The sequence below is a fragment of the Alexandromys fortis genome, unplaced genomic scaffold (genome assembly GCF_014885135.2).
Source record: "Alexandromys fortis isolate MF-2015 unplaced genomic scaffold, M_Fortis_MF-2015_v1.1 scaffold_112, whole genome shotgun sequence".
Classification (NCBI taxonomy): Eukaryota; Metazoa; Chordata; class Mammalia; order Rodentia; family Cricetidae; genus Alexandromys; species Alexandromys fortis.
The window spans coordinates 5,038,978-5,064,624 of NW_026068013.1; the positions used below are offsets into that span (position 1 = coordinate 5,038,978).

General features: G+C 44.0%; 2 protein-coding genes across 7 annotated transcripts in view; both read left to right on the forward strand.

Annotated features, from left to right (window-relative positions):
- Ccdc82 (coiled-coil domain containing 82) overlaps nucleotides 1-639 on the forward strand; it is a 28,609-nt gene extending 27,970 nt beyond the window's left edge. For all 5 annotated transcript variants that reach the window (XM_050162197.1, XM_050162199.1, XM_050162200.1 and 2 more), the window contains one exon: nucleotides 384-639. In XM_050162197.1, the coding sequence (XP_050018154.1) occupies nucleotides 384-452 (69 nt within the window). In that variant the 3' untranslated portion in view covers nucleotides 453-639. The remainder of the gene's footprint in view (nucleotides 1-383) is intronic.
- A 4,815-nt stretch (nucleotides 640-5,454) lies between these two features.
- The window catches only part of Maml2 (mastermind like transcriptional coactivator 2), a 324,329-nt gene continuing 304,136 nt past the window's right edge, over nucleotides 5,455-25,647 (forward strand). Inside the window, exons 1-2 of one of the 2 annotated variants that reach the window (XM_050162195.1) lie at nucleotides 5,455-5,473; nucleotides 6,112-7,825. In XM_050162195.1, coding sequence (XP_050018152.1) covers nucleotides 7,325-7,825 — 501 coding nt within the window. In that variant the 5' untranslated portion in view covers nucleotides 5,455-5,473; nucleotides 6,112-7,324. Of the gene's footprint in view, nucleotides 5,474-5,907; nucleotides 7,826-25,647 lie in introns of those variants that run through there. The other variant, XM_050162194.1, reaches the window with a different exon arrangement.

The window sequence follows — 25,647 nt, forward strand, 5'->3', positions numbered from 1 at the left end:
TTCTCTTCTGAGCCCTCATAGCAATGGTGCTGGCTGACATGATGTCTTGTCTTAGGGATGGGGAAAGTGCTTTGTAGAGCTCTGCCCACAACAATCATTGCAGGAAACTGTTTGCATACATGCACATGTTACATAAGTATGTGTTGGATTAGTTATTGAATTATTCTGCTGTGATTTACAATTATAACTTAGATATGAAATTAATAACACTATTATTTTATTTCATTGCAATGCTTTCTGAGTTAGAAATGCTTATGTGAAATAGAGCTTCTATTAAGTAATTTTTGTTCCCACTTTTCTTTAGACCTGTGTCTTAGTAGTTAGAAAGGTCTGTCTTACTGGTTGTTGTGAGTAAAATGACAAATTTTCTGTTGTATATGCAGAGATATGATGAACTGCAAGAATATCTCAATTCTGCGGATCTTTTTCAAGATGAGAAGTTTGAATTGTAGCATGTTTCCTTCAGAGAAGATTTTTATAAGTTTCCTTAAATGCGAAGATCATGAGTATTGTTTCTCTGTATCATGTGACATTTGTTGTATAATCTGTGTGTATTTTATGGCAAAATATCTTGTTTATATACTCATCTGATTTTTATGAAATGCCACAGTGAATTTCAATAAAGCCTTCATAGATGTCCATGGAGAACATCAACTTTGTGGTTCAAAAATCGATCAGTGTATTTTAGTGATGTATCGATGCTTTTCTCATGCATGATCTGCAGTTGAGTGTGCTATCATGTCCTGTCAGATTAGTAGAAATAGGCTCTATGAAAATATCTTTGGACTGACTTGGACATGGCTCAGTCAGTATAGTAATCGCCTTACAAGCACAAGGACCTGAGTGCAGTCCCCAGAACCATATTTCAAATAAAAGCCGGTCACAGTGGCATGTACTTGTAATGCTTGCACTGGGGAGGCAAAGACGAGGCCAATCTTTAAGGCTTGAGAGCCAGGCAGCCAACCTACTCTCATGCCAGTCAGAGACCCTGCCACAAAAGACAAGATGGCTCGTGCTTGTCAATGAACCCCAGGCTGTCCTCTGGGCTCAGCATGCATGCAGATATCTATGTGCATGTGCCCACACATGTGTGCAACCACACACAAGCACCTTCACACTCACACTATATATGCATGTGTATATACACAAATAGTGAGACTCATGCCTATATGTACTTATTGTTGCACCCCTTGGCAGTATTAAATAATCTTCAATAATAAATTTCTAATTAACGTCTCCTCAATCAGTGAGCCATGGAAGAAGCCTCAGACTCCTAACCTCGGAATGAGACCATAGTTTATGTGCTACGGGGAGGAGTGCTTTTTTTTGTAAAGTTTCCCTTAGGAATAGATGTCTCATCCTCAGAGTCTTTCAGTCCTCACATTCAAGAACATCTTGATACATGTTTTCATTCTGTGAGATGCTCTTTGTTGTTTCTGTACAGTTTTATCTGCAATATATTAATGATGGAGATAGATTTTGTGATTTTTTAGCAATAACATTATATAATGTATATATATTGTACCAGTCTGAAAATCTCAGAGAAAAGTTAAGCCAAAAAAAACCCCACTTCAAATGCTTATTTTACTGCCTACATTACTTTGCACATCCTAATTTTTTCCATAATATAATAAAGTGGTTTCAGAGTAAGCTGTGTATTGGTTTTTTTTTTTTTTTATTCTTAAAGATAAGACCCATTCTTCTGTGGCTTTTTGTTTGCTTTTTTCATACTGAAAGTTTGGTTGATCTTAGCTAGTTTCATCTATTGTATGATTCATGACATGCCTCCATGTATATATTGCATAAAATTACCAAGAATTACATGGAGATGAGTTTTTATTTTCTGAAGTATATTTCTATAATTACTCTTATTGGTCTGTTAAGGTAGTAAGTAAAAAAAAATGCAGGGAGTACAAGGAGGCTGAGGCTGATACAGGAAGTACAGGGATACTGAGGCTGATACAGGAAGTACAAGGATACTGAGGCTGATACAGGAAGTATAGGGATGCTGAGGCTGATACAGGAAGTACAGGGACACTGAGGCTGATGCAGGAAGTACAGGGACGCTGAGGCTGATACAGGAAGTATAAGGATGCTGAGACTCATGTCGATGAGTGAAAAACAGTTTTCTGGGGTGAAACAGACATTTCCATCACATGTCCACTACTGTTTGTATTTCTCTGGCACATGGAGAATTACTACTTAACTCACTTCCAGAGAACAAAAATAAAGTCATACTTGAAAGTGCAATGTCAAAAGGAAGCAGAGAAGAATCCAAGGAAAACTGATAGAGTATGGCAAGGGGTCAAGGTCATGGGTGACTTGTGTACAGGAAGAAAGAGGAAAAAGAAAGACGATGATGACCTGGAAAGAATCACTTCTTCATGTGACAAGTTTGAATCTCCTGGAAAGAGAGACAGTTTAAAGTTTGTATTATTTTCATAGCACTCAACCACTTATAAAGTAAAAGGACTAACAGTAGTGGTCACTTATGGTAGGAGGCAACCTAGTTCCTAGGTTGGTCATATTGCTGATTTGAAGCACTTTCCCAAATACAACAACATATTATGATCAAAATGCTTGCAGGTGGTTTTTCTGGCATGTGAGGCCATTGCAACTAAATGTACTCCTCCAAGAAGTGACTGGAGCCTCTAAGAGTCTATTGGGTATCTGCTAACAGCAAAAGAACTGACAAAATAGATGTTTAGTGAGACCTAGTATGGATTAAGGGGACAAAATCAAACAAACTCTAGGAATAGTGTGGGAAATAATAGAATTAACTTTTCTTTTCTTTTTAAATATTTATTTATTTATTATGAATACAACATTCTGTTTGCATATATGCCTGCTAGAAGAGGACACCAGACCTCACTACAGATGGTTGTGAGCCACCATGTGGTTGCTTGGAATCGAACTCGGGTCCTTTGGAAGAGCACGCAATGCTCTTAACCGCTGAGCCATCTCTCCAGCCCCCTAGAATTAACTTTTCTTATATTATGACATTGTATTTTTATTACTATTATCAGTATTAATTCAATAACATGACAGTTTTGAGCTTCTAAGTCTTAGGTCCTCTCACATGACTGAACCTTTTGATTAGGAGCACTTATCACCATAGTCTTAGTGGCTTTAGTGTTTGGTGGCTTTAGATAGTAAAGATGTTGAGAAAAAGGCAAAATAATAAATGCTCAAAAGAATTCAGAAGACTAGACATAGGCTTTAGGGGGATGAGGAAACAAACAAGAAGACAGAGAGAATGAAGGGGCTGGAAGAAATAATTCTTTCATAAGCAGTTGGTGTAATTAACTGAATTTCCTGACTGGTGTGTTCTCATATTCAGGCATGTGTACCCATCATTCATTCTTTGGGTAATATAGGACCTGCCTGGATTCCAAAGTGGACAAGGGGAGTAGTGCATCCCTTGAGCTAGACCTGCTTGTAATGTCACTAAAACTCGCTACTAAAGTGGCAAGTGCTGTTGTTAAAAGAACCTGGGTCTAAAGAGTCCTGGTCTAACATCCTGAATTATTGATGTGGAACAAATCATTATGATAAGTCTTCCATCCTCTTCTAAGTGAGGAACTGAATGAAGCGAATAATATGTATCTCCAAAAATGTTCGTGTATTGAAATGATATATGCGAAGTGTGGACGTTAGATGTGATTTCTCTTAAATAAGAAGAAATGATGTGCATAAGAAGAAGAATGTCAGTGATAAATGGACACCAGAGATTAAATATCTAGATGTATGGAAGTAAATACGTATAAAAGGGGACTGAAGAGTTGGTTCAGCAGTTCACAACACTGACTGCTCTTGTAGAGTACCTCAGTCCAGTTCCCAGCACCCACGTGGTGGCTCACACCTATCTGTAACTCCAGTTCCAGGGGATCTAGCGCCCTCTTCTGTACTAAGCAGTAAAGCACTGCACAATGTGGTAAACATACATTCAGGCAGGCAAAACATTGAAGTTTTTTTTTTTTAATGTATAAAAAAGATACTCTAGACTCTAGAGTCCAGAGGAGTGGCCTAAATACTGGAATGTTGAAGTCTTCCTTACCAAGCTTTTAATTGATGTTCCTGTCAGAATTACAAAGGGGTGGTGGTTGTAGAGATGGCTCAGCAGCTAAAGGCACTTGCAATGCGAGTTTATTACCTGAGTTCAATCCCTCAGGTAAAGGGGAAAGGATAGAACTTGACTCTGCAAAGCTGTCCTCAGACCACATGTACAACTGCACTCAGATATCACAAAAGAAAAAATCCAGAAGGCAGAGGTTATTACACAGTGTATACATGATTGAAACAACACACAATACCCTAAAACTATGGACAATTTTATATCAATTATTTTTATCTCAATTTGGCAAATTTATCATTCTGATTTATAATTTATATTACTTGGAGTAGCTTATTTGGCCAAAGGTATCACGCTGTTAAAACCTATATTATCATGGGCTATTGCATGAGTGTTTTTAGTTTAAATGCTACATAGTTTTCTTTTATTGGTTATGACTGCTAAATATAGCATTTTAGAGGTAGAAGTTAGTAGAAGACGTTGTCTCCTGAACACTCTTTTTAAAAATGATATATTCAAGGTTCAAAAACCCTCCACTTTTTATGATAGTTTCCTAATTTCCATCTCTAATGAATATAGTTTCTCATTTCTCCTTGTGAGTGGAGAAGAGTTGGCCTTGAAGAAGACAGGGAGAAGTATTATGTCCCCAAGAAAAGCCAGAGGTTTTATAGACTGAAAGTCATTGAATCAAACCCAACCTAGAATACTGTAGAAGGGAATTATTTAAACAGAGATAATATGATGGATTTTAAGAACTTCTGGGATTAGAGATACATTCAACTTGTCTAAGTCAATATCCCCAAATCAAAGAATCAAAGAAGAAGAAGAAAAAAAAAACCCTGAAATCTGTGGATCCCAAGCATTTCAGATATGCCCTACCCAGTCTTGTCACTGTGCCTGTCTACCTACATGTCCAACTTAACATCCCTGAATCTGTGAAAATAAAGTGGGCTGCAGTCGGCCAGCCTGTGAGGGATGGCACTGTGTGTAAAGTCATTCTCGCGAGCATTAATTCACTTCCGCCCATAGCTCACGTTGGAAGCATGATCATACTTCTGAGATTCCAGAGTCTGTAAAGTGACTCCACCTCGTGTCCTGAGACCTCAGCTCCCAAAGACTTGTGAATTACCGCACTTGTGCTTCTGTTGGTCCTGACTGCAGTACCATGCCCACGTTAGTTTATTCTCTGGAATGGATAAGCGCACACAGAGTTGTCCAAGCTTCTCGGATATTTTACGAACCACACCATCGGAACATAAGGAACCACAAAACCTTGTTTTGTTATGAATGCTCTTGAAATCATGTGGCCCTTTATACGTGCCAACACGACAGCTATGGACAACACACCTTGTATTCGGTGATTTTCAAAGAAAAAGATCTCTCTTTTCTTTCTTTCCGGAGGTATTGGCAGTATCAGTCTCACCCGACGTTTATTTATCTCTGCTGGTTTGTTCTTCACCTCCCAGCCCATTGCCCAAACTCACTGGCCCATACCAGTGGGTCTCTTTAGGAGTCAGCCGAGGACTCCCCTCCCTCTATCTCCTAACACTCACTCGCCAACTTCCTCACTGTGGTAATAAGCTTTTCCTCCGTGCTCACCCAGCTCTTGCTGAGGTGCACAGTGGTGTCGTTCACAGCTTATTGAAAACCGAAAATCATATCCTCAGGGGGGCGGGCTGCGGGCCTGGAAGGGGAAAAATACACTCCCTGGCTGGGAATTTTCTTCAGCATTGAGGGCTGCTCAAACCCTTGCGAGGAGACTGGGGAATTTCCCCCGTCTTCCCCCCACCGCAGCACCCAGGCTGAGGCTGAGCTGTAGAGAGAGGTGCAGTTCTGGAGGGTTTGCCTCTTCAGCCGCTGGGAGGCCTCTGCACTCCGTTCCCCGGCGCCTGGCTGCGATTACTCACTGGAGCAGCGGCACCAGCCTTCCACCAGGGAGCCCGAGCTCCCGCCCTCCTCCCCCATCTGCAGCCTGCTGGCTCCCTCTCTCCCTCTGTCTCACTCTCTCTCTCTCCCTTTCTCTCCCTCTCCTATCGCAGCACAATGAAAGCCTGTGTTTCGTCGTGAGTCCGAGGAGCGGGAGCCGGTGTCAGAAAAGCGCTCGGAACAGACCTGAAAGAGAAAGGAAAATACCAGCTACTTTTTTCTTCTCCCCCCCCCCCCCCATCTATAAAGCAAAGCATTACAAGAGATAGAGCCACATTGCCTATGGGAGTCCAGACCCTGTGAGCCACTGGCCGGGAAAGGAATGTACGAAAGTGGACAGAAAAGTGGCTGGATATGACTCGGTGCAATTTGCTGGAAGTTTGTAAGTTTGACCATCGTTTGTAAATTACTCTCGGAAGACTTTGTCTCTCTTGATACTGTATTAGAATAGAACTTGGGGGCGAGGGATAAAAACGTAAGTGGGAAAGGGGAAGAAACGTGTTGAAGGAGATTTCTCAGTAGCCAGCCACTTCAGAGTGCTTTCATTTAAAACTAAGCAACCTAAGAGGGAATCGGGATTTTTGCCGGTGATTGGATTAGCTTGAAGAAAAGAGCATGGTCCTGAAGTCCAATTACAGACATTGTTAAGACTGAAAAGCTGTCTCCTTTGGGGAGAAGACTACATTCTACCGTGCCCCCCAGGAGGACACCGGAGGGAGAGAAAGGGACGGAGAAACCAAGACAGTCTGCCTTGATTTCCTACACTTCGAACATGACTTCTGAAGCCCCGGGAAACAGCCCTGTTGTTTGTTTTCTAACCTGAGCAGAAGTGAAGGTTGTTGGTTACAGAGCCCAGGCTAGAAATGTGTTTCTCTGCAGAAACACCCCCATAAATAATTTTCTGAAGCAACTTGGTGAGGGGGAGGCCGGGCCTCTGTTAATGACCCTTTTGATTCCTTGATGATCCCTGAATTCTTGAACTATCCCCCAGACTTTGTGTTTACAAAGTACCTGGAGGCTCTTGTCAGCCTGGTGGGGGAGAAAAAGATCTACAACTCTCTCGAACTTCTCCTGAGCTGTCAAATGCAATTAGAGTAAGTTGGTCAGGGTTTGTTTCGAACTTCCCCTCTCCAATTGGTTTCTAATCTTTCTCCCCACCCTCTTGCTACTCGCTCCCCTCCCCCACACCTCCTCCACTATCTCCCCACCCTCTGAAGACCTTTATTCATGTGGCCCTGAACACTGAAACCAGCTTTGCCTGCGATACTCAGCCCCAGACTCTTGCACCTCATCATCCCAGAGGCAGTAATCATTGTGTCCAACAAGATGGGGGACACAGCGCCCCCGCAGGCCCCCGCAGGAGGTTTGGGGGGGGCTTCTGGGGCGGGGCTCCTTGGAGGGGGCTCAGTCACCCCTAGAGTGCACAGTGCTATTGTGGAACGCCTGCGGGCTCGCATTGCTGTCTGCCGACAGCACCACCTGAGCTGTGAAGGACGCTATGAACGTGGTAGAGCTGAGAGCTCAGACCGAGAAAGGGAAAGTACTATGCAGCTCCTCAGCCTGGTCCAGCATGGCCAGGGGGCAAGGAAGGCTAACAAACATGCCAAGGCTGCAGCCACAACTGCCACCACCACAGCCCCTGCACCGCCCCCTGCTGCCCCTTCTGTGGCCTCCCAGGCAGCAGCCACAGCCCCACCACCTCCACCAGACTACCACCATCACCACCAGCAGCACCGGCTGACCAGTAATGATAATGGTGGGATAAACAGAGAGCAGCAACCACCAGCTTCGACCCCCGGGGACCAGCGCAACTCAGCCCTGCTTGCGGTAAGGCACCTGGTTTTCTCCTATGAATGTGGCTTTGGCCCTGTGGCCTCTCGCGAAGCTGATGGTTGTCTTGGCATCATGGGGAATGAATGGCCATGGAGATGGCCAATATATCAGTCTCTCAAAGGCAGCAGGGTGTGCGTATGTGGTTGTAAACTCTTACTGTTAAAGTCACTGGTGCTCATTGTCATTGTCCTACACTGAAGGGTATCCCTTACCAGGTAAGAGCCTGGGTTCTCCAGAGGCTCAAAGGGTCCACAGTTTGTGAAAGTAGAACTTACAGCTGAGAAACCCTCGAGAACCCTCCAGCTTAGCATGTTGGCTCTGGTCAGGCCCAGCAAGACATTCTTAACTTAGTTCAGTTGACCTGTTCGCTTTGCCCCATTGTTCATCCCCTCTGAAGGGCCCTGTCTGTGATCGACATCCCATCGCAGAGTGTCCCCACAGTAAGAGACGTGGGGGAACTCTCAGACACACTACTGAAGGCAGGAATGCTCGGTATGAGAACTACCAGGATCCTTGTAGGCTCCCTAGCCCAGGCCCAATCCAGTCTTTTTTTTCTGGACCCCCCAATAAAGCAGCATTATCTCCCAGAACTCCCAGAAGGCCCTGAGAGCTTTTTTTCTATGGTTCTAGGAACCACCTTGTCCTCAGTTCCTCCTGGTGACGACACAGTTGGGTCCAAGAGCCTGAGTAATTTTCTGCCTGGAAGTGCTTCCTCAGAGAGGCACAGCGACACCCCACCCAGAGGGAAAAGCCTTGAGTCATTGGTTCTCGGTTGTCAGTCTTGGTCAGGTGACCCACTGCCTGTGGTATTCTGGCTTCCCCCAAACTGCTCTGCCATTAGTCTTTCAGTCAAAGTTGGAACCCAGTCCTGTACCCCGCAGGCTCCTCCCACTGGGCCCCTGAAGCCCTGTGACTGGTGGGACAACCATAGCCTAAAACCAGCCTGATGGAAGGCAGAGGCGGGAAGCAGCCATGGGAGCCCCAGAGCTCTCAGAAAACCCATAAGGAGGCTGGTGCTTAGGAACTCCTGAGGGAGGAGGGGGGCCTGTTGCTACTTCTTCCTGGCTGCTGGCCCCCTGCTCTTCATCTGTGGTGATTCCCATGGTTCCTGGAAAACTCTGGGGACTGAGACACTGCTCTTCCCCCACAGGGCACACAGTTTTCTTGGTCTGCTTAGAGCTGTGATTCTGCCCGCCGCCCCACACCAGGTCCAAATGAAAGCTAGCTACCCATAGTTACTCTGGCCTGTGCTTTATCCTTGAATGAAATTATTCAGTTTATATCGGACTTTCCAGGCCTATATTCCTCTCTCTTCCACCTGTTCCAACCCCACTTCTCCCTGAAATTCCCAGCGAAAGGAAGTTTGTCTCCTGAAAGAGAGATCCCTGGGAGAAGGAGGAGGGGGAGAAGAATGAGGTTTGTGTGCATGTGCATGTCACCAGCATCTGTGGCCAAAAGTAACTAAATGCCTTGATTGTCCCCAGTAAATTTATAATCTGTCTGCAAGCCTCCCAATAATGCGGCTTTGTGTGCTTCAGAGTCTCCTGGCAAGTGCTTCTGGGGTGATCCTGAGAGCGAGGCACCCAGGCCAGCCCCAGAGGGAAAGACTGATCCCCGCTCTGGGTGCCAAGCCTAGAGAGAAGCCCACAGGGCGGGCTTGTCCTGTGGCGCTCCCTCCCAGCCTCAGCAAGGCAGGCAGCATGTCCCCTGCAGCCCTCTTTGGTTTTGCTTCTGTCCATTTGGGAGGGAAGTTGATGTGGTTCCCTTTTGCTGGAGTGTCACAGGACACAAAATGAAACCAACTTTAGGTGGCATTGCCTCAGATGTAGGCCAAGGCAGGCAATGGTGCCTGGCCTGTCTCTACTAAACTGTCTGCAGCTGCAAAAGCTGAAGGTGTTTGCTCTGCCGCCCCTTTCTCGGGGACTCTCTTTTCTCTCTCCCACCCACCAACCACCTCCTAAAATAGCCCCTCGCTGGAACACCCTCTGTGAGTGTGAGGATGAAGCAGGGGGTGGGGGGGGGTTGGTGTGAGTTAGGAGAGAAAGGCAGCAGCTCAGTCCGCATGCTCACTTCTCTATGAGAGTGGCTGCTCTGATACTCTTTCAGTTATTGGGAATTCCCTCTGTTTTAGTGTCTAAATTTGGTGCTTTGTTCCTTCGAATGTTACTTGGGTCTTTGAGGCAAATTCTGTAGAAAGCTGCTGTCACTGGATGGGGAGAGGCCTGGGCATTCAGGAGTCTCATCTAGAGGTCTCCCTTGGCTTGGGCATCTCTTGTGTTCAGAGACAATGTTAAAATTTTAGAGGGCTTCTGCTAAGAATGCATGTCAGAATTTTTCCTTATTTTGATTTTCTATGTCTGTAGGCAGATTTCTGTAGTCTAGATGTGTTGAGTGTAACACTCTGATGTTCATTTGTGTGCTTTAAGTGCCCACAAATGCCCTTTAGAGGAAAGAAAAGTATTGATCATCTGAAATCAAATATGTGCGATGCATCTTGGTGAAGTTCCATAACCAGAATGTGACATGCGCCAATGCCTTGGACATCGTCGGTACTACCTGCCAAATGACGGTGAACAGATGCTTTCTGTTCCATGGGATAACAGTTCCATGGGATAACATTGTCTGTGAGGGATGTTCTATGGCAAAGACTATATACTGCTTGGGCTCTTTAATAGCTTGAGTTTGAAGAACAATGCAAGAATAACCTCTAAGTCAGTTCTAATTCTGTCCACTTGAGAGCCTAATTCTGCTGTCCTTACTCAGCCCGTTTCTTCATTTAGCTCCAGTTCAGGGGAAGCCCCACTTCTGCAGAGACTGCAAACCCAAGGCTTCACTGAAAGGTTGAGGTTGTAGGATTCTAGGGAAACTGACCTTTTTAGTCACTCAGAGAAGACTTTAGCCGCTAACTCATTTTCTGCTATCGTATGTTTGACTCTTTGAATGAGCTGTAAAAACTCAACAACTGCTGGTGCATGGAGCCGTTCGGTTGGCACAGACGTGAAAATTATTTTTTTTTTCCCGCTTGTGTGAGACATGCTCTCTTCCTGTGCCACAGACCATTTAGGTAAATAACTGGTACCAGGCCGTCTTCAGTCTCAGACATTGCCGTGGAGGGATGAACACAGATGAGACCCGGAGCTTCTCTTGGTTTGGGGCCTGCTTGATCGCCAGCCTGCTGGGTGGCTGGGAACAAGGCACTGAGCACTCATCTGTCAAGCAGAGATCAGTTCCTGCAGGAAAGCACTGTCATTAGTGAGTGTTTGGGGGAGAAGGAAAAGAAGACAGAAGCTCCACCATGCTGTTGCTCAGCTCCTAGCATCAAGGGGGAATACTGGCTCCTCTGAGCTTTAGAGAGATCCACTCAGCTTTCGCTTGTCTTTTTTAAGTGGTAAAATAGCTTGTATTGTAAACAGAGGGATTGGGCTTGCAAACTCAGGGCTGTCAAGATAAAACCAAAATAGCTGTATATTTAAGTATCTCCAAAGTCCTAGAGAACACTACTCAAAGTGGGCTATGATGTGAAGTCTTATGTGTCCTTCAAAAGTGTCCTTTATACATCTGCACTGGCCCTAGAAGCCTTGGCAAGGTGTGTCCCCAGGGTGTCTAAGGGGCATTAGAAAAGTTGTTTACACAAATGATATGGGAAAGTTAAATATTTTGCCAACAGTATTCTAAAATGCCAGTTCTTAGTTTCAGAAAGCCAAACCAGTTAAATGATCACCAAGTTCCCAGGCGTTTTCTGAGTTTCCGATTAACCAGCTCCGAATGTGAGAGCTGCCCAAGGCGTGGCGGGCAGGTCTGGAAGTCTGAGACTGGATGTCTACATGACAAATCTCCTCTCGGGGACTCTGAGAGGACTGCTTACATTATTTATTTATGCTGCAATCATCTCCTTACAAGCAGACCTATTTTATTTTGCTTCTCCAGAACAAAGTAATAAAGGAGAATTCTCAGCTACCCAGGGCCTTTCCACCTCATTCAAAGAAGTGTAAGGCAAAGGTTCCAGTGGAGGGTTCGCTGCACTTGCAAATGTTGTCAGGAAGCTTGCACTGGTGACAGGGTGAGGTCACACACATGCGGGTGCTCTGTGCTTTCTCTAGGAATCATTTGCTTTCTTTGAAATAATGTTGCTATTAAATACTACTCATCAACATTTTTCAATCTTAAACTTTACTATCTATGGCTTCCCTCTACGTCTACTCAGTTTTAATCACTACGGCATTAACCGGGGGCTTTCAGATATTCTTAGACACCGCGATTAAATACCACTAGTGGTGCGACAATGACGGGTTGTTTTCCAAATTGTATTGTTTACTTTGATTCTTAGCACTGTTATTTCATTTAAGAAAAAAAATACCTAGTAGCAAATTTGAAAATTAAGAAATAATCACCCAGCTTTGCTCTATGTGTGCAGACCAAGCCTTTCGGGGCAGTTTCTATGGACTCCCCCTCCTTATGCCAGCCCCTTGCCTGTGTTCAACATCCGCAGACAAGGCCATCCATGTTTAATGAAAACAACTCTCAATTCCTCCTCCATTTTCATGCTAATTTCCTTCAGACTCCAGCAAGCTCTGTGGGAGAATAAAGGAGATGTGATATGCTACCAACATAGCCCGTGCTGCCCACAGTCCAACGGAGAAATCCCCCCTGCACAGCGAAATAACAGTACAAGTTTCTAGCCTTCAGGATGGCCTAAAACCGACACAGAAAGTTAAAGAGAGAGGGAAGCAAATTTCTGTAAAGACCCAAAGTCCCCAGGGAGCTCTTCCCATGTTTACACCACACCCACCAAACCAGGTCGGATGGGTGATGTTTGTTCTGTGTTAAAACAGGGACACTAATACTAAGGTGGGCATGATAGCTCATGCTTGTAATTCCAGCACCCAGAGGTGAAGGCAGGAGGGTTATGAGTTTGAAGCCAACCTGAGCTACATAATAAGTTCTAGTCTAGCCTGAATATGAAACAGTGTGAAACTTTCTCTTGAAAGACCAACAAAAAACAGACCAGGCAGAAGCAGAGGCCTGCAGGTTTCTGTGAGTTCAAGGCTAGCTTGGCTTGCATAGAGCTTTCCAGGCCAGTAAATACAGTATTAAACAAAACAGCATGGTGCCGAGCACAATACGTAAAGGAAACCAGAGTACTGTTAACAGGGACAAAGAGATTCGAATCTAGGCAGGGAAAATCTTATAAAGAATATGGATCACCTCAGGCCTGAAAGGGGCGAAGACACTAAGGGTGAGGTGAGGGTGTGGCCTGCGGGCACACGTGTGGAAGGTAAAGGTTTAGGGGATAGAACAGAAAATAGTATGGTGGGGTAAGCAGCGAGGTGGAAATGCAGGGTTAGGTTCAGACGCATCCTTAAAATGCTGGCATTATCACAAAAGCAAATCAAAAGCCCAGGTCAAATAGGGAGCCAGGAAGGAGCAGAGGAGCCCAGAGCTATGAAGCAAGAGTAATCCTTCATATACTTGAAGACAAGAATTGCCCCTCCCTCCAGCAGCCTCTTCTCAGGGCACACAGCCTAAGTGCTCTTCTATGCACTTCGAGTTCCCAAGGCTGCTCAGTGTTTTGTTGTTTACACGCTTCCCCATTCATGGTGAGTTATACACAGCATGACATGGCCTTTGGCGCTGAGAGCAGAGGGCTTTAGAAGCACACTGGCTAGAAAGGGAAGAGAAACTGAAAGGAATCGAGCTATAGCTCCACCCCCGTCCAGACTTCTGACTTCTCCTTGCCTCCAGTTGCAAGCAAGGTTTGCCCTGTTGATGTAATGAGGTCTCTCGGTGAGCAGAATTCCTTCAGCATCTGAGTTGTCTTGCACCCTGGTTTAGAAATGTCTTGTCCTTTAAAAGAAGCATGAGAAAAACTTTACAGAACACTCTGATTATGGATAATATTTGAAATGTGCTTGCTTCCAATACAGATAGGCAACTGACCTTTAGGTACCTTAGAGTTCAACAGAAACCAGTGACCTCCAGAATACAGAGGACAGCCACCACTACCACCAACAACAACCCCCTCCATACCTTCTCACACTCCCGCACCCCCTCTCTGATTCACGTCAGAAGGCTGTGCTATGTGAGCTACTCACAGCTAATGTTCTGTCCTTCTACCATCTTTTACATTTCTGCCTGTCTGTAAGGGGCCAATGGAAACAATCAAGACTTCAAAAGTTTACATATACTGTAAGGACCCAAGAAGGCCAGAGCCCAGCACAACCAGTCAAGACACTGAAGGAGCAGCTGTGAAAATGAGGCAGTCTCAGTACTCACACACGTCACACTTCGTGGTTCTTCATGGTTAGAGCACGGGTTTAGAAATCATACATTAGAATGTGCGCCTGGTGGTTTTTAGAGTTTGAGGCAATGATTCAGTATTCTGAGTGTGCTAGGCTTACATAAATGATCAATTTGGGGGCGTCTTTTCCCCGTTAGAGCTTATTAGAGGTGCATGGATGGAAATCAAATGTTGAAACTGGATTACCAAAGGAGGTAAGTTAGCAGAGCAATTAAAAGGAGTAAGTCTTTTTATCCCTGGGATCTGGGATAAACGACCAGGTTTAAGTCAGCACTCAACCATGTAATAACTGTCTCTTCCTGGTGAAGTCACTTAAATTCCCCCGCCTCCGTTTCCTTAGAAATGATGGTGGTAGAACTAATTTCCTACAGTTTTTCACTAAATGAACCAAATACCTAGCACAGTGTAGATGCTCAGTGAACTATAGTTATTATTACTTACGTGAGAAATGACATGCTTGAACGACCTAGCCTGAGTTTCCCTGTATGGAAGTACATTAGACATTCATTGCAAGGCTTGGCTTTTCTCATCAATGTTTACTGAGAAGACTTAATGCAGGGTCCTGCATTACTTAACTTCCCTCCATGATTTAGTTTGCTATCTTCTGGGACCCATTTACATCTTGGTAGAGTATCCTTGTTGAGCTGTTGAGAACAAAATGAAACAATACGTCTTCCTATCCTATCAACAAATCCAGTCTGGAACCTGACTGAATTAACCTTCATGACTGTGGACTTCTAGAATGCATTCTGAACCTTCACCCTACCTGTGGAATGTGTGCTTAGTAAGTGAGTTATTTAAATTATCTACCAAGGTGTTGAATCCTTTGAAGGGACTAGCCTCAACTTAACAATTAACTCAATTTTTATTTATTGGCAGTTCTTAGCTAAAACAGGATTTCCTTGGAGAGAAATAACAAAGAAAAGTATGGTCCCTGCTCTTTTCTTTGGTGGATGATACTTGTGCAAGAATCATGTTTGCTTATCTATCTATCTATCTATCTATCTATCTATCTATCTATCTATGAATCTATCTATCTATGAATCTATCATCTATCTATCTATCTATCTATGAAGCTATCTATTAATCTATCTATCTTCTTTGAATTTTTTTGTTCTTCTCTCATACATTACATCCTAACTGTAGTTTCCCCTCCCACCACTCCTCCCAGCACCTCCTCTTTGCCCCAGATCCACTGGTCCTCCTGTTTCCCTCTTTTATAAAAAAAAAAAAAGCAGGCCTCCCAGGATTATCAACTGAATACAGCATCACAAGTCACAATAGGACTGGACAAAAACCCTCATATCAAGGCTGGCCAAATCAACCCAGCAGGACAACAGAGTCCCAAGTGCAGGCAAAAGAGACACCTCCACTCCTGCTGTTAGGAGTCCCACAAGAGCACCAAGCTACCAACCTTACTGTGTCTGCGGAGGACCTAGCTCTGACCCATGCAGACTTCATGTTTAGTCCTTCCATCTCTGAGAGCCCCTGTGAGCCCTGCTTAGTTGTTGAATGAGAAGCAGGACTGAGTCCCCGGCAACCAGCAGCCCACATGGCTCCATTCTGTTGAAGTAACAGGGGCAGTGGGCCGCTTCCTGCCACCCGGCTAGCTTTACCCCGAAATAATTACACAGAAACTGTATTCTTTTAAACACTGCCTGGCCCGTTATCTGTAGCCTCTTATTGGCTAGCTCTTACATATTAATCTAACCCATTTCTAATAATCTGTGTAGCCCACGAGGTGGCTTACCAGAGAAGATCTTAACCTGTGTCTGTCTGGAGTGGGAGAATCATGGTGACTCCAGACTCAGCTTCTTTCTCCCAGCATCCTGTTCTGTTTTCTCCGCCTACCTAAGGGTTGGCCTATCAAATGGGCCTAGGCAGTTTCTTTATTAATAAAAAATCATTCCCATATCATTTCCCCTTTTTCTGTTTAAACAAAAAAGAAAGGCTTTAACTTTAACATAGCAAAATTACATATAACAAAACAGTTATCAAGTAAAAATTATAATAATCTTTATCATAACTAAGGAAAACTATAACTATAACTAACCATTCTTCAACTCCATCAAAGACTCCAGAAGGATATAATATTACCTAAGTAAACAAGAAATAAGAAAACTCTAGAAATGCTCTGTAGTGATAAAAGTGGCGGGGCTGCGTCCCCGGCACCCGGCTACCCGCATGGCTAGCTTATGCCCGAAATAATTACATGGAAACTGTATTCTTTTAAACACTGCCTGGCCTGGCTAGTTCCAGTTTCTTATTGGCTAGCTCTTACATATTAATCTAACCCATTTCTAATATTCTGTGTAGCCCACGAGGTGGCTTACCAGGGAGGATCTTAACCTGTGTCTGCCTGGAGTGGGAGAACCATGGCGACTCCTGACTCAGCTTCTTTCTCCCAGCATCCTCTTCTGTTTACTCCACTCACCTAAGGGTTGGCCTATCAAGGGGCTTAGGCAGTTTCTTTATTAATAAGAAATCACTCCCACATCACTTAGTTGATTTTGTGAACCTTGTTCTCATGCTCTTGTGGTACCCTCAACATAGGTTTTAACTCAAAGAATACTGTCAAAATTGTGTTTCTTGATTTGTTTGTTCCTGTCATTTAAGTTGAGATTCCAGTTCTCTTTCTCAAAGATAATGAGTCTTACAAAATGTAACATCAAACTCATGTGAGTTTTCTTTTGTTTTAGTCTCATTTTTAGTGGTGTACTTTTTCCTGAGTCATTCTGACAGCTTCCTACGGGATACAGAACCATTGACACTGTTGCTTTCAAAGGTCTCTTCTGCCAGGAACACGACTAAGTTGCATTAGTGGACCTTGCCCAGCACACCAATAGCTCCCACCGTGGAGAGCACAGAGCATTGAAGGCCTTGGTCTTCAGCACTACTTTCAGGAACTCCTGATGGGTTTGAGCAGAAAGCTAATTTTTAAAAAAAAATAAAAGCCAAGGCTGGGGAGATGGCTCGGTTGATTAGGTGCTCACTGCACAATGTGAAGACCTGGGTTCAAGCCCCAGCACTCACATGAAAAGCCCAGGGTGGTGGCCCACACTTGCAGTTCTCATGCTGAGGGTGTAGAGACAGGAGAATCCCAAGAATTCGCTGACCAGCTCTCCAGCTCCCTTGGTGAGTTCTAGCGGGAAACAAGGTAGATGGCTTCAGAGGAATTACACCAGAGGCTGATCTCCACACACACGTAACCTGCGCACACTCGTGTGCACCCTCACAAGCACACACCCATCCAGACTCACATGAAGTTAAAGCAACAGTCTTCTAACAGACACCAGGAAACAAAGAATATTATCTCAAAGTCATGTTACCCAAGTAGGATTCGCCGGATCAGTATATATGCATGGGTCTTTGGGGTGATGATTGTTATACTTAGGTATAACTTGGTCCTTTCTGGGGCTCTCTAGAATCTAGATCATATAACAATTAAAGTGTTCTTTGGATGAGCAGCTGAGAGAACAATTTGTTTATTATGGCCATAGTTCACCTCAGTGTTAAACCATCTATGCTTTTCTTTCTAATTGTCACAGTGCGCCGTGTAGCACCGAGACAGCAAGGCATGGCTGCTGCTGTCATGCATGAAGTTGTCTTGCAGCAGCATGGGGAATGCACAGAATGCAGACATGAGCAGCAGCCCTCCCGACAAAGCAGCAGAAGCGACAGTTTAGTAAAGTTTGGGTCGAAATCCCCAAGCATTGTACCAAAGAGTGCTTCCTTTGCTGGCTTAGATTCTCTGCATGTGGATCTGTTTGCAAGCTCCGTCCCCCAGAGAGAAAGTCTGAGCTGTCTTTGTGCTAAATTAAACATTGGTCTTCTCCTTGGGAACCTGATCTTCCATAGGCCAGGCAACAATATCTTTCTGAGAGAGCCCCAGCCAAGCTTTTCCCGCAGGAGCACATTGGCTGGGGAGCCTTTTCACTCGCCGTCTTCTTAGTTCGCGTGTGAGTGTAGTGCAGGGCAGTTGTTTTGTCTAACTAGATCCAGAGGCCCTCAGAGCAGACGCGCACTGTAATCCCTGCTATAAGGCTGTCGTACGCTGCTTAACATATAATAAATGAAAATGGCTAGAGAGGCAGCCAGATTATTCAGGATTACATGCTCACATGGGAAGGAGTTTCCTTACCCCATCCTCTAAATCCTGTGCTCTCAGCATGGGAGGGAGTGTGTCATAAACAGAAGCCATCTCCTTCCCGCTTTATCTCATTTCCATCCTGCCTGTCCCCCTAGAGAGCTAGTTTATGCTGCTCTAAAAATAGGCCACGCTTCCACAATTTATAGACCTGTATGAGCCTGCAGAGAGAAAACAGACAAAACTCTCTTTTCATAGATGAAGAAATTAAAGCTCATTAAGACACAAAACAAGCAAACAACAACATTAGAGCTAGGGGAAGTGCACAGTGGTTTTCACATCTGTTCGAGGCTCCCCAAAGTGTCATTTATCAAGATAACTTTGTAAGCCTATGGGAAAGGTAATAGGAGGACTTTCACATGCACATTAAGATTGTGTTGTAGGATGAGCACAGGTGTTAGACTCTTTCTTTAGTTTTTAAATGGTCATTCACCCTCTTCAGCATCAAATAGCCCTTTCAAGTAGTACGTTCCAACTCATGAAAAGAATGGCTGCTGTTTCCTCCTTTAGATCTTATGTGGCCTCCTGACTTTCTTTAACTAATTATATGTGACAAGGCTAGCATCAGGCTACACCCGAGGATGTCCTCCAGGCAGTCCTCTTGGATTCCAGACCCACGCAACTGGACCTGCCTGGAAGCGGGATATCCACAAGCAGAGAAACCAAAGCACCCCTCCTGCAAATGGCTCCACTGTCCTCATGTGACCAACCCCACCCCCATCTCAGCATAACCTGCTGGAAAACCACCCAGCATAACCACCATGCAGAACCATGAGAAATTCTGCTTGGCTGTAATGGGCCACTAAGTTTGAGGTGGTTTATAATGTTGCTAAAATTGGCTGAAATCAGTGCTGGGAAGCAATGAATGGCAACGACGTTGGCTTCAGTCATGTTCCTGAGGATACATTACTTACGATAATTGTTCATCTCTCCAAAGGTTATGGGGTTAAACTAGACAGTACTTGAGGTGGCAACACACAGTTTTCAAGCTCCTGGCACAGACCAACAGACACTGATTTCCCTGTTTTTAATTTTCTCTATTAACCCCCTTCCTTTGACACCCCGCTTTTTTTCCCATGTGTGTCCAAATTCCCCCCAGCCTTCCCCAGGTGAACGTCCTTGGAAGAGCATTTTCCCCCTTCTGGATGACAGCCTTTCGTTCCTCTTTACTAGCAGATTGCCAGCATTCTTGTTACGCTCCAGGGGTCACATCTGCCTTCAGGAGTCTGCTCTTAAAACAGAAAGGGTTAACCTCATAAAGATGTCACCCCTTGTACTATCGTGCTGCCCTTGGGAGCCTCAGAGCGCATAGCAAGTATATATGGCCGGCGTAATTGCATTCGATCCTTGAGGTCACAGAAGACTTTGTGAGCTGGGACAGCATACAGCGAGGAAACAGATTTCACCTTTAAAAGCACTCTTATAAATTCTCACTTGCTTTTCTGTAGGAAATGGCCCTACGCTGCGTGTCTCGTTTTAGTTCCTCTCTTAACTTCACAACACATGAATAAGCAAATGAGTTGAGGGAGATACCATGGTAGACCTACAGGCTGTGTTTATAAATGAAACAGGAAGAGTCTAGCCTAGGAAGCAGTACTGAGGTCCTGGGATACCAGCTTGCTAGCTGTTGTGCAACTTAATCCTTCATTACACTGGTATTGACTTTCCTCCTGTTCTTTTTCTTCTTTTCAATTATCGTCATCATCATCATCATTTTAAAACAAGAAGAACCTGTTGAGTGGCTTGGGTCACCACTGAAGTCTTTTTTTGTTATGATTCACTTTTTAATACTTCTCCCATATGTGGCTTTTATTTCTTAAACATTACTATCTCCATAAATAAAACTATTGAGAAATAACAAAAAAAGAGTTAATAAAGATGGGTATGATTTTTTAAAAAAAAGTATTGGTTAAGAGAGTCTAACGTAGCTTTTGTCACACGTTATGGTCATATCAGCAGGGGCAGAAGGCAGCGGTATTCATTTATTAGTACCTGGGGGCAGGGGTAGACAGCTTAAGAAACAGGGTAAAGGGAGCAGAGCTTTGTTTAATTTGCTTGTAGCTAGAGTCCTGAATATCCGACTCCACACCCACCAACTACACTTGTAGCATTTCTTTGGAGCAAGGAATGCTCCCAAATTGAGTACCACCATGACATGATAGCATGCAGCAAAGAATATAAAACGAAAAGTAATTCCTTCTCGGGAGTTGACGGGTGTTCAACTGCACACATCGGTCCCCCATCTGTTTGTCTCTCCCACATAGACACAGAACAATTGAAAAGTGCAGATTGATGGATGGGATTTTATCCCTGTCACCACTTCATCTTTAAAATAGGTTTCCTCTTTAAAGGGGAACTAGAAAAGAGTCACAGAGAAATTGGCTTGGGGGATGGGATTCAGCTCACTGCGATTTTTTTTTCTTATCACTAAAACCCTAAGCAGAGCATAATCACCTATTTCCCCAGGGCAGCCCTAAGCCCTGAGAACTCAGCTCTGTTTGGGGATTTAATAGAACTGGAAAGAAGAATAAGCAGGATCGGCTCCAATGCACCAACAAAGGAAACATTTCCCCCAAATATTAAATGGAGAGAAATTCTCAACACACATCTCACCACCTCCCAGAAGCAGCTAGAACACAGCTCTTCAGCATCTTTGTAACTCTCCGAATCTTGGGGTCTTCAGATTATGTCTGAGGCTCTAGGACAGCTGGGTGTATTTTCTTAACAAAGCAAGATGTAACTCGCATGAATGGAAAAGCATCCTTGTGTTGTGGTTGTCATACTGCTCATTGAAGGGCTTCATTGTCTGTTAAGATGGAGTCATGGAGATATCGACTTTTTCCCCAGTTGCTTCTAAATAGCCTGGAATTTCTTTTGTTAAGATTTTTAGATGAACATGTTTTGGTATTATATGCTGTGCAATGGGCCTTTTCTCTCTTGAATCCTAAAGCAATGGATATTAAGTTGCATTTTTTCTCCAACAGATTCTGTCATACCTTTGCTGAAAAAATGCATCCGAAGTCTCAAGCACACACACACACACACACACACACACACACACACAAAAAAAAATAAACAAGCACAAACACACAAAAACACAAACACACACACACAGACATGTACTATTCTCGGAACGATTGCTTTTAGTATGTGGACGCGAGTTGGCTATGTGAGCAATTTTCAGAAAAAAATGAAAACAAACAAGTCAAAAACTATCTAAAAGAACTTGCTGCTGGGTGGTGGTGGTGCATGCCTTTAATCCCAGCACTCAGGAGGCAGAGGCAGGTGGATCTCTGTGAGTTCGAGGCCAGCCTGGTCTACAAGACAGGACAGGTTCCAAAAGCTACAGGGAAACACTGTCTCAAAAAAACCAAAAAAAAAAAAAAAAAAAAAAAGAAAAGAAAAGAAAGAAAGAAAGAAATTGCTGCAGAAACAAAAGCATGCTGACTTATAGAAACTAGGAAAGAACTGTGTGATAATAGCCAGAGTGATAGGAATCCATCCTCTCGGCTGACCAGACCTCCACCATCATGGTTCTCTTGGGCAAGTCACACATGTTGAACCTCGCTCCTTAGTACTCTGCCTGGCTAAATTATTATTGTCATACAGAAGTCACCTCCAGTATCACTTCCTGGGTTGACCTCAACGGCTCTCTCAAAAAGGTAGACACATGGCTAATCTCTGTTCAACTCCTGTGTGCTATAGCCTCTTACAGTTTTTATTTTCTTCATAACTTTTACAAGGAATTTTTCACTATCTGAAACTATCTGAACCCATAGTTTCTTTGTGTGTCTCTGTGTCTCTTCTCTTTTCCCAATGGAACTATAAACTCCTTGAGACCAGGAGCCATGGCAGTCTTGTTTGCAGTAAGCATCCCAGGCCCTTAAAATCCTGAAACTATGCAGTAAATATCTGTTGAATCAGTAACCAGATTGCTGGGTTTTAGCCTATAGTTATCATATGTGGCTCTCAGAGATGGGAAAGGAAGAGGAGGAGATTATTCAAGGTCCCACGTATTTAATTATGCATTTAACATAGATGTACCTGAGACACATGAGAGAGAGAGAGAGAGAGAGAGAGAGAGAGAGAGAGAGAGAGAATTAATGCAATTCAAAACAGATCCTATTGAAAGATTCAGAGGGTAGATAATGTCTTAAAATTTTTCCAGGTTCAAATTCTACTCTTGTCTTTTATGAGAGGATAGTGTTGATGTAAGTAAAAGGGTAAATGTGTAGGTGTTGAATACTTATTACATGCTGGGGCCTCAGACCAAACATCTCATTGGACACAACTTACTTTATAAGGGAAAGAATTGAAGTAATCTAACATGGCAAACATAATGTTAGAGTGCACAGAACCTTCTTCCTTAGCTGAAGTAGCTGTTTGAAGACAGATATGGGTCCATTAAAGGAAAGCAAATCTTGGAAACACTCTGGAAAGTAGAGCCACAAGAAAACATCTATCCTAGAGTTCCAAGGTCTCCTTTGGCACAGCAGCTCAGCTCTGGCTGTGTGTCCACCCATCAGGCATCCTGGCGCAGCCTGGGTACTGCTTTCACCTGTGTGAGTCAAATGCTCGTCTTGATGTCTTGGTACCTTAGTGCTATTGCACTTTTAATCCCAAGTCACTGGGGTCAAGGACTGAGGAGGAAATGCTGTGCTAAAGAATACCATTCCACTTTAGATGTGGAAATATTGGGCGGGACATTGCTCATTAACAGAGTCTCTGTCCAATGTTACGGAACTGGGTTTCATCTTCAGCACTGAAAAGGAAAAGGAAGGAAGGGCAGGAGCAAGGAAGAAACGGAGGGAGGGAAAGAGGAAGGGAGGAATGGAGGAAGGAAGAAAGGAAGGAAGGAAGGAAGGAAGGAAGGAAGGAAGGAAGGAAGGAAGGAAGGAAGGGTCAAAAGAAAGAAAAGAAATGCAATCGGATAAACAATGGTTGGGAAGTTAGTGCCAGGGCCACAGGGATAGCGGCACAGCCAACTGTCAGAAGTCTGTAGAAGCTGCGGCTGTGATCATCATAGTACTTAACATGCACCATCTCCTCCCAGAGACTGTGCTATCAGTGAGCTGTCAGTATAGCTCTAGTACATTACAAATGAGAAGCAGGCTTGGAGAAGTTAAGAAAGAATACAGTTGTTCGAATGTCACCTGTGCTGTGTCTTGACTGCCGGTCCACAAATCTTTTTTGGAGTTCACTTTACAGACAAGTGGGAAGGGCTTAGACTTGTTTGGCAAGTGCCTGCAAGTCCGTAGTCCTATGCAGGACACACTAGCAGCAACCTTGAGTCACGAAATCCTTAATTGCATCTGTAGCTAGATTGAGACATTGAAGGTCTCCAGCTCTCACAAGCTCACCCACACAAAACTCGAAGCCAATGATTCTTCTAGAAAGAATGGCAATCATGAATGGAATGAGGATGTTGAACTCTAAGTCACACCACATCTTCAACAAGGACGGCTGAAAGGGGGGGCTTTTGACTTCTTATTTCAATCATTAATTTGTAAGAAAACAGGACAAGATGAGAATATGGTTTAATTTTTGAGACCAAACACTTAGCTGCTGTGTTTCTTATGACCCCACAGGGCCCACTGGCAGGCTATGGCTAAGGTACACAGTCATTTTTGAAGAAGGGAATTAAAGGAGATTATTGATGGGAACTAGAACTGGTCTTTCAGTTTCCCACCTTCCTGTTGCTCTTTTTTTCAATAAATATCTTGGATGAAACTTATAGGAAAGATCAATAGCTCTTGGCTCATACATGGCGTTTGTAAGCATTTCAAATCCAAATGGAGAATAGATGTCTTTAAGTTGATGGCTTTTTTTTTTAACTTCTGCCAAAACAAAATGGGCGTGGTGCTCATAATCAATGAGAATTTTGATGGAGGTAAAGATATGCTTTATTTATCTCTAATTCAGGTTCCACCGTGGTGTCAGACATCTAGCATGCATGCATGCACCAGTAAATGTTGAACTTTACTGACAAATATACAAACACAGACTTTTGTGTGTGTGCCAATGCATGCATTAAGTATACACGTGTGTGCATATGTGTTGAGGCTGGAGGATGCCCCAGCTGTGGTTCCTCAGGTGCCATACACCTTTTGTTTTTGTTTTTGTTTGTCTGTTTACTGTTTTGAAACAGGGTCTTTCAGTGTCCTGGAACTCACCAAGTATGCTAGGCTAGCTGGCCAACAAGCACTAGATCTATCTGTCTCTACCTCTACAGAAATGGAATTCTGAGCACATATCATCCACCCTGGCTTTTTGTACATGGATTCTGGAACTGAACTCAGGTCTTTGTGTCAGATTAAACCATCTCACCAGTCTCAAAAGCATGAATTTGTTTATTTGGTTTTGGGGCTTTTTGTTTATTTTCAGACAGGATCTAACTATGTATCTCTGGTTGTCCTGGAATTCACTATGTAGACCAGACTGTCCTCAAACTCACAGAGATCCAACTGCTTCTGTCTCCCAAGGCTGGTATCAAAGGCGTGGGCCACTATGCCTGACTTTTTCAAGCATGAAATTTTATGACCACAACTCCTTCTACTATGTTCTGCGCATAGAGTAGGAAACATTGTTCTTTATCATGGCCTTCTGGTGCAGCAGACTGTCCTTTAAAGAGTCACAATTAAGTTTTTACCTTGTCAGGGACTATTCTAGATGTTTTTGAAGTTTTAACTCATGTTCCTGTACTTAAACTATGACATTATTCCCACTGGATAGATAGGGAAATTGAGGAACAGTTGAAGAGCGGTACAGTCAGAAACTGAGCCATTGCTGGCTAGCCACTAACCAGCCTGTAAGCAGTGCTTCTTGCAGTATGTGAAAGACATCCACACGGGTGTCCTCGGGCACACCTAAAGCCATGGCTCACTGTGGAAGTTGCCAATCTTCTGTTTTCTAAGACTCAGAAAGTGCAGGAACATGTAGAGTCCAAGAACAACAAAAATGCTTCATCTTGCAGTCTGGGACAGGTTTCTGCAGCTACCTGGAAGGCTGGCCTGTGGAAGCTTCTGAAGAAAACTTGTGCTCTGTGGGAAGAAGGATGATGCTGAGTCATTGTCAACATTGGCCTTTGGCATTGCTGGGCCCCAGCACAGATTCTTTAAGCCTGGGAGCAATGTATATCCTGTGGAGGCCTGAGTCGGCCCGGCTGCTGTGAGAGGGCCTCCAATCCATTTAGGAAACAAGTTTATGTTTAAAGAAATGAACTGCCTTCACCTTGTGGTCCTTGAAGACAGCTCACCCTCTGATCTGCATGTGTGGTGTGGACGCTGCTTCTCCCCTCCTTTCTTGCAATGAGATCGCTTTCCCCAAGACCCTCACCTATGAAAATCCTGGACAAGATCCATGTTGTGTATA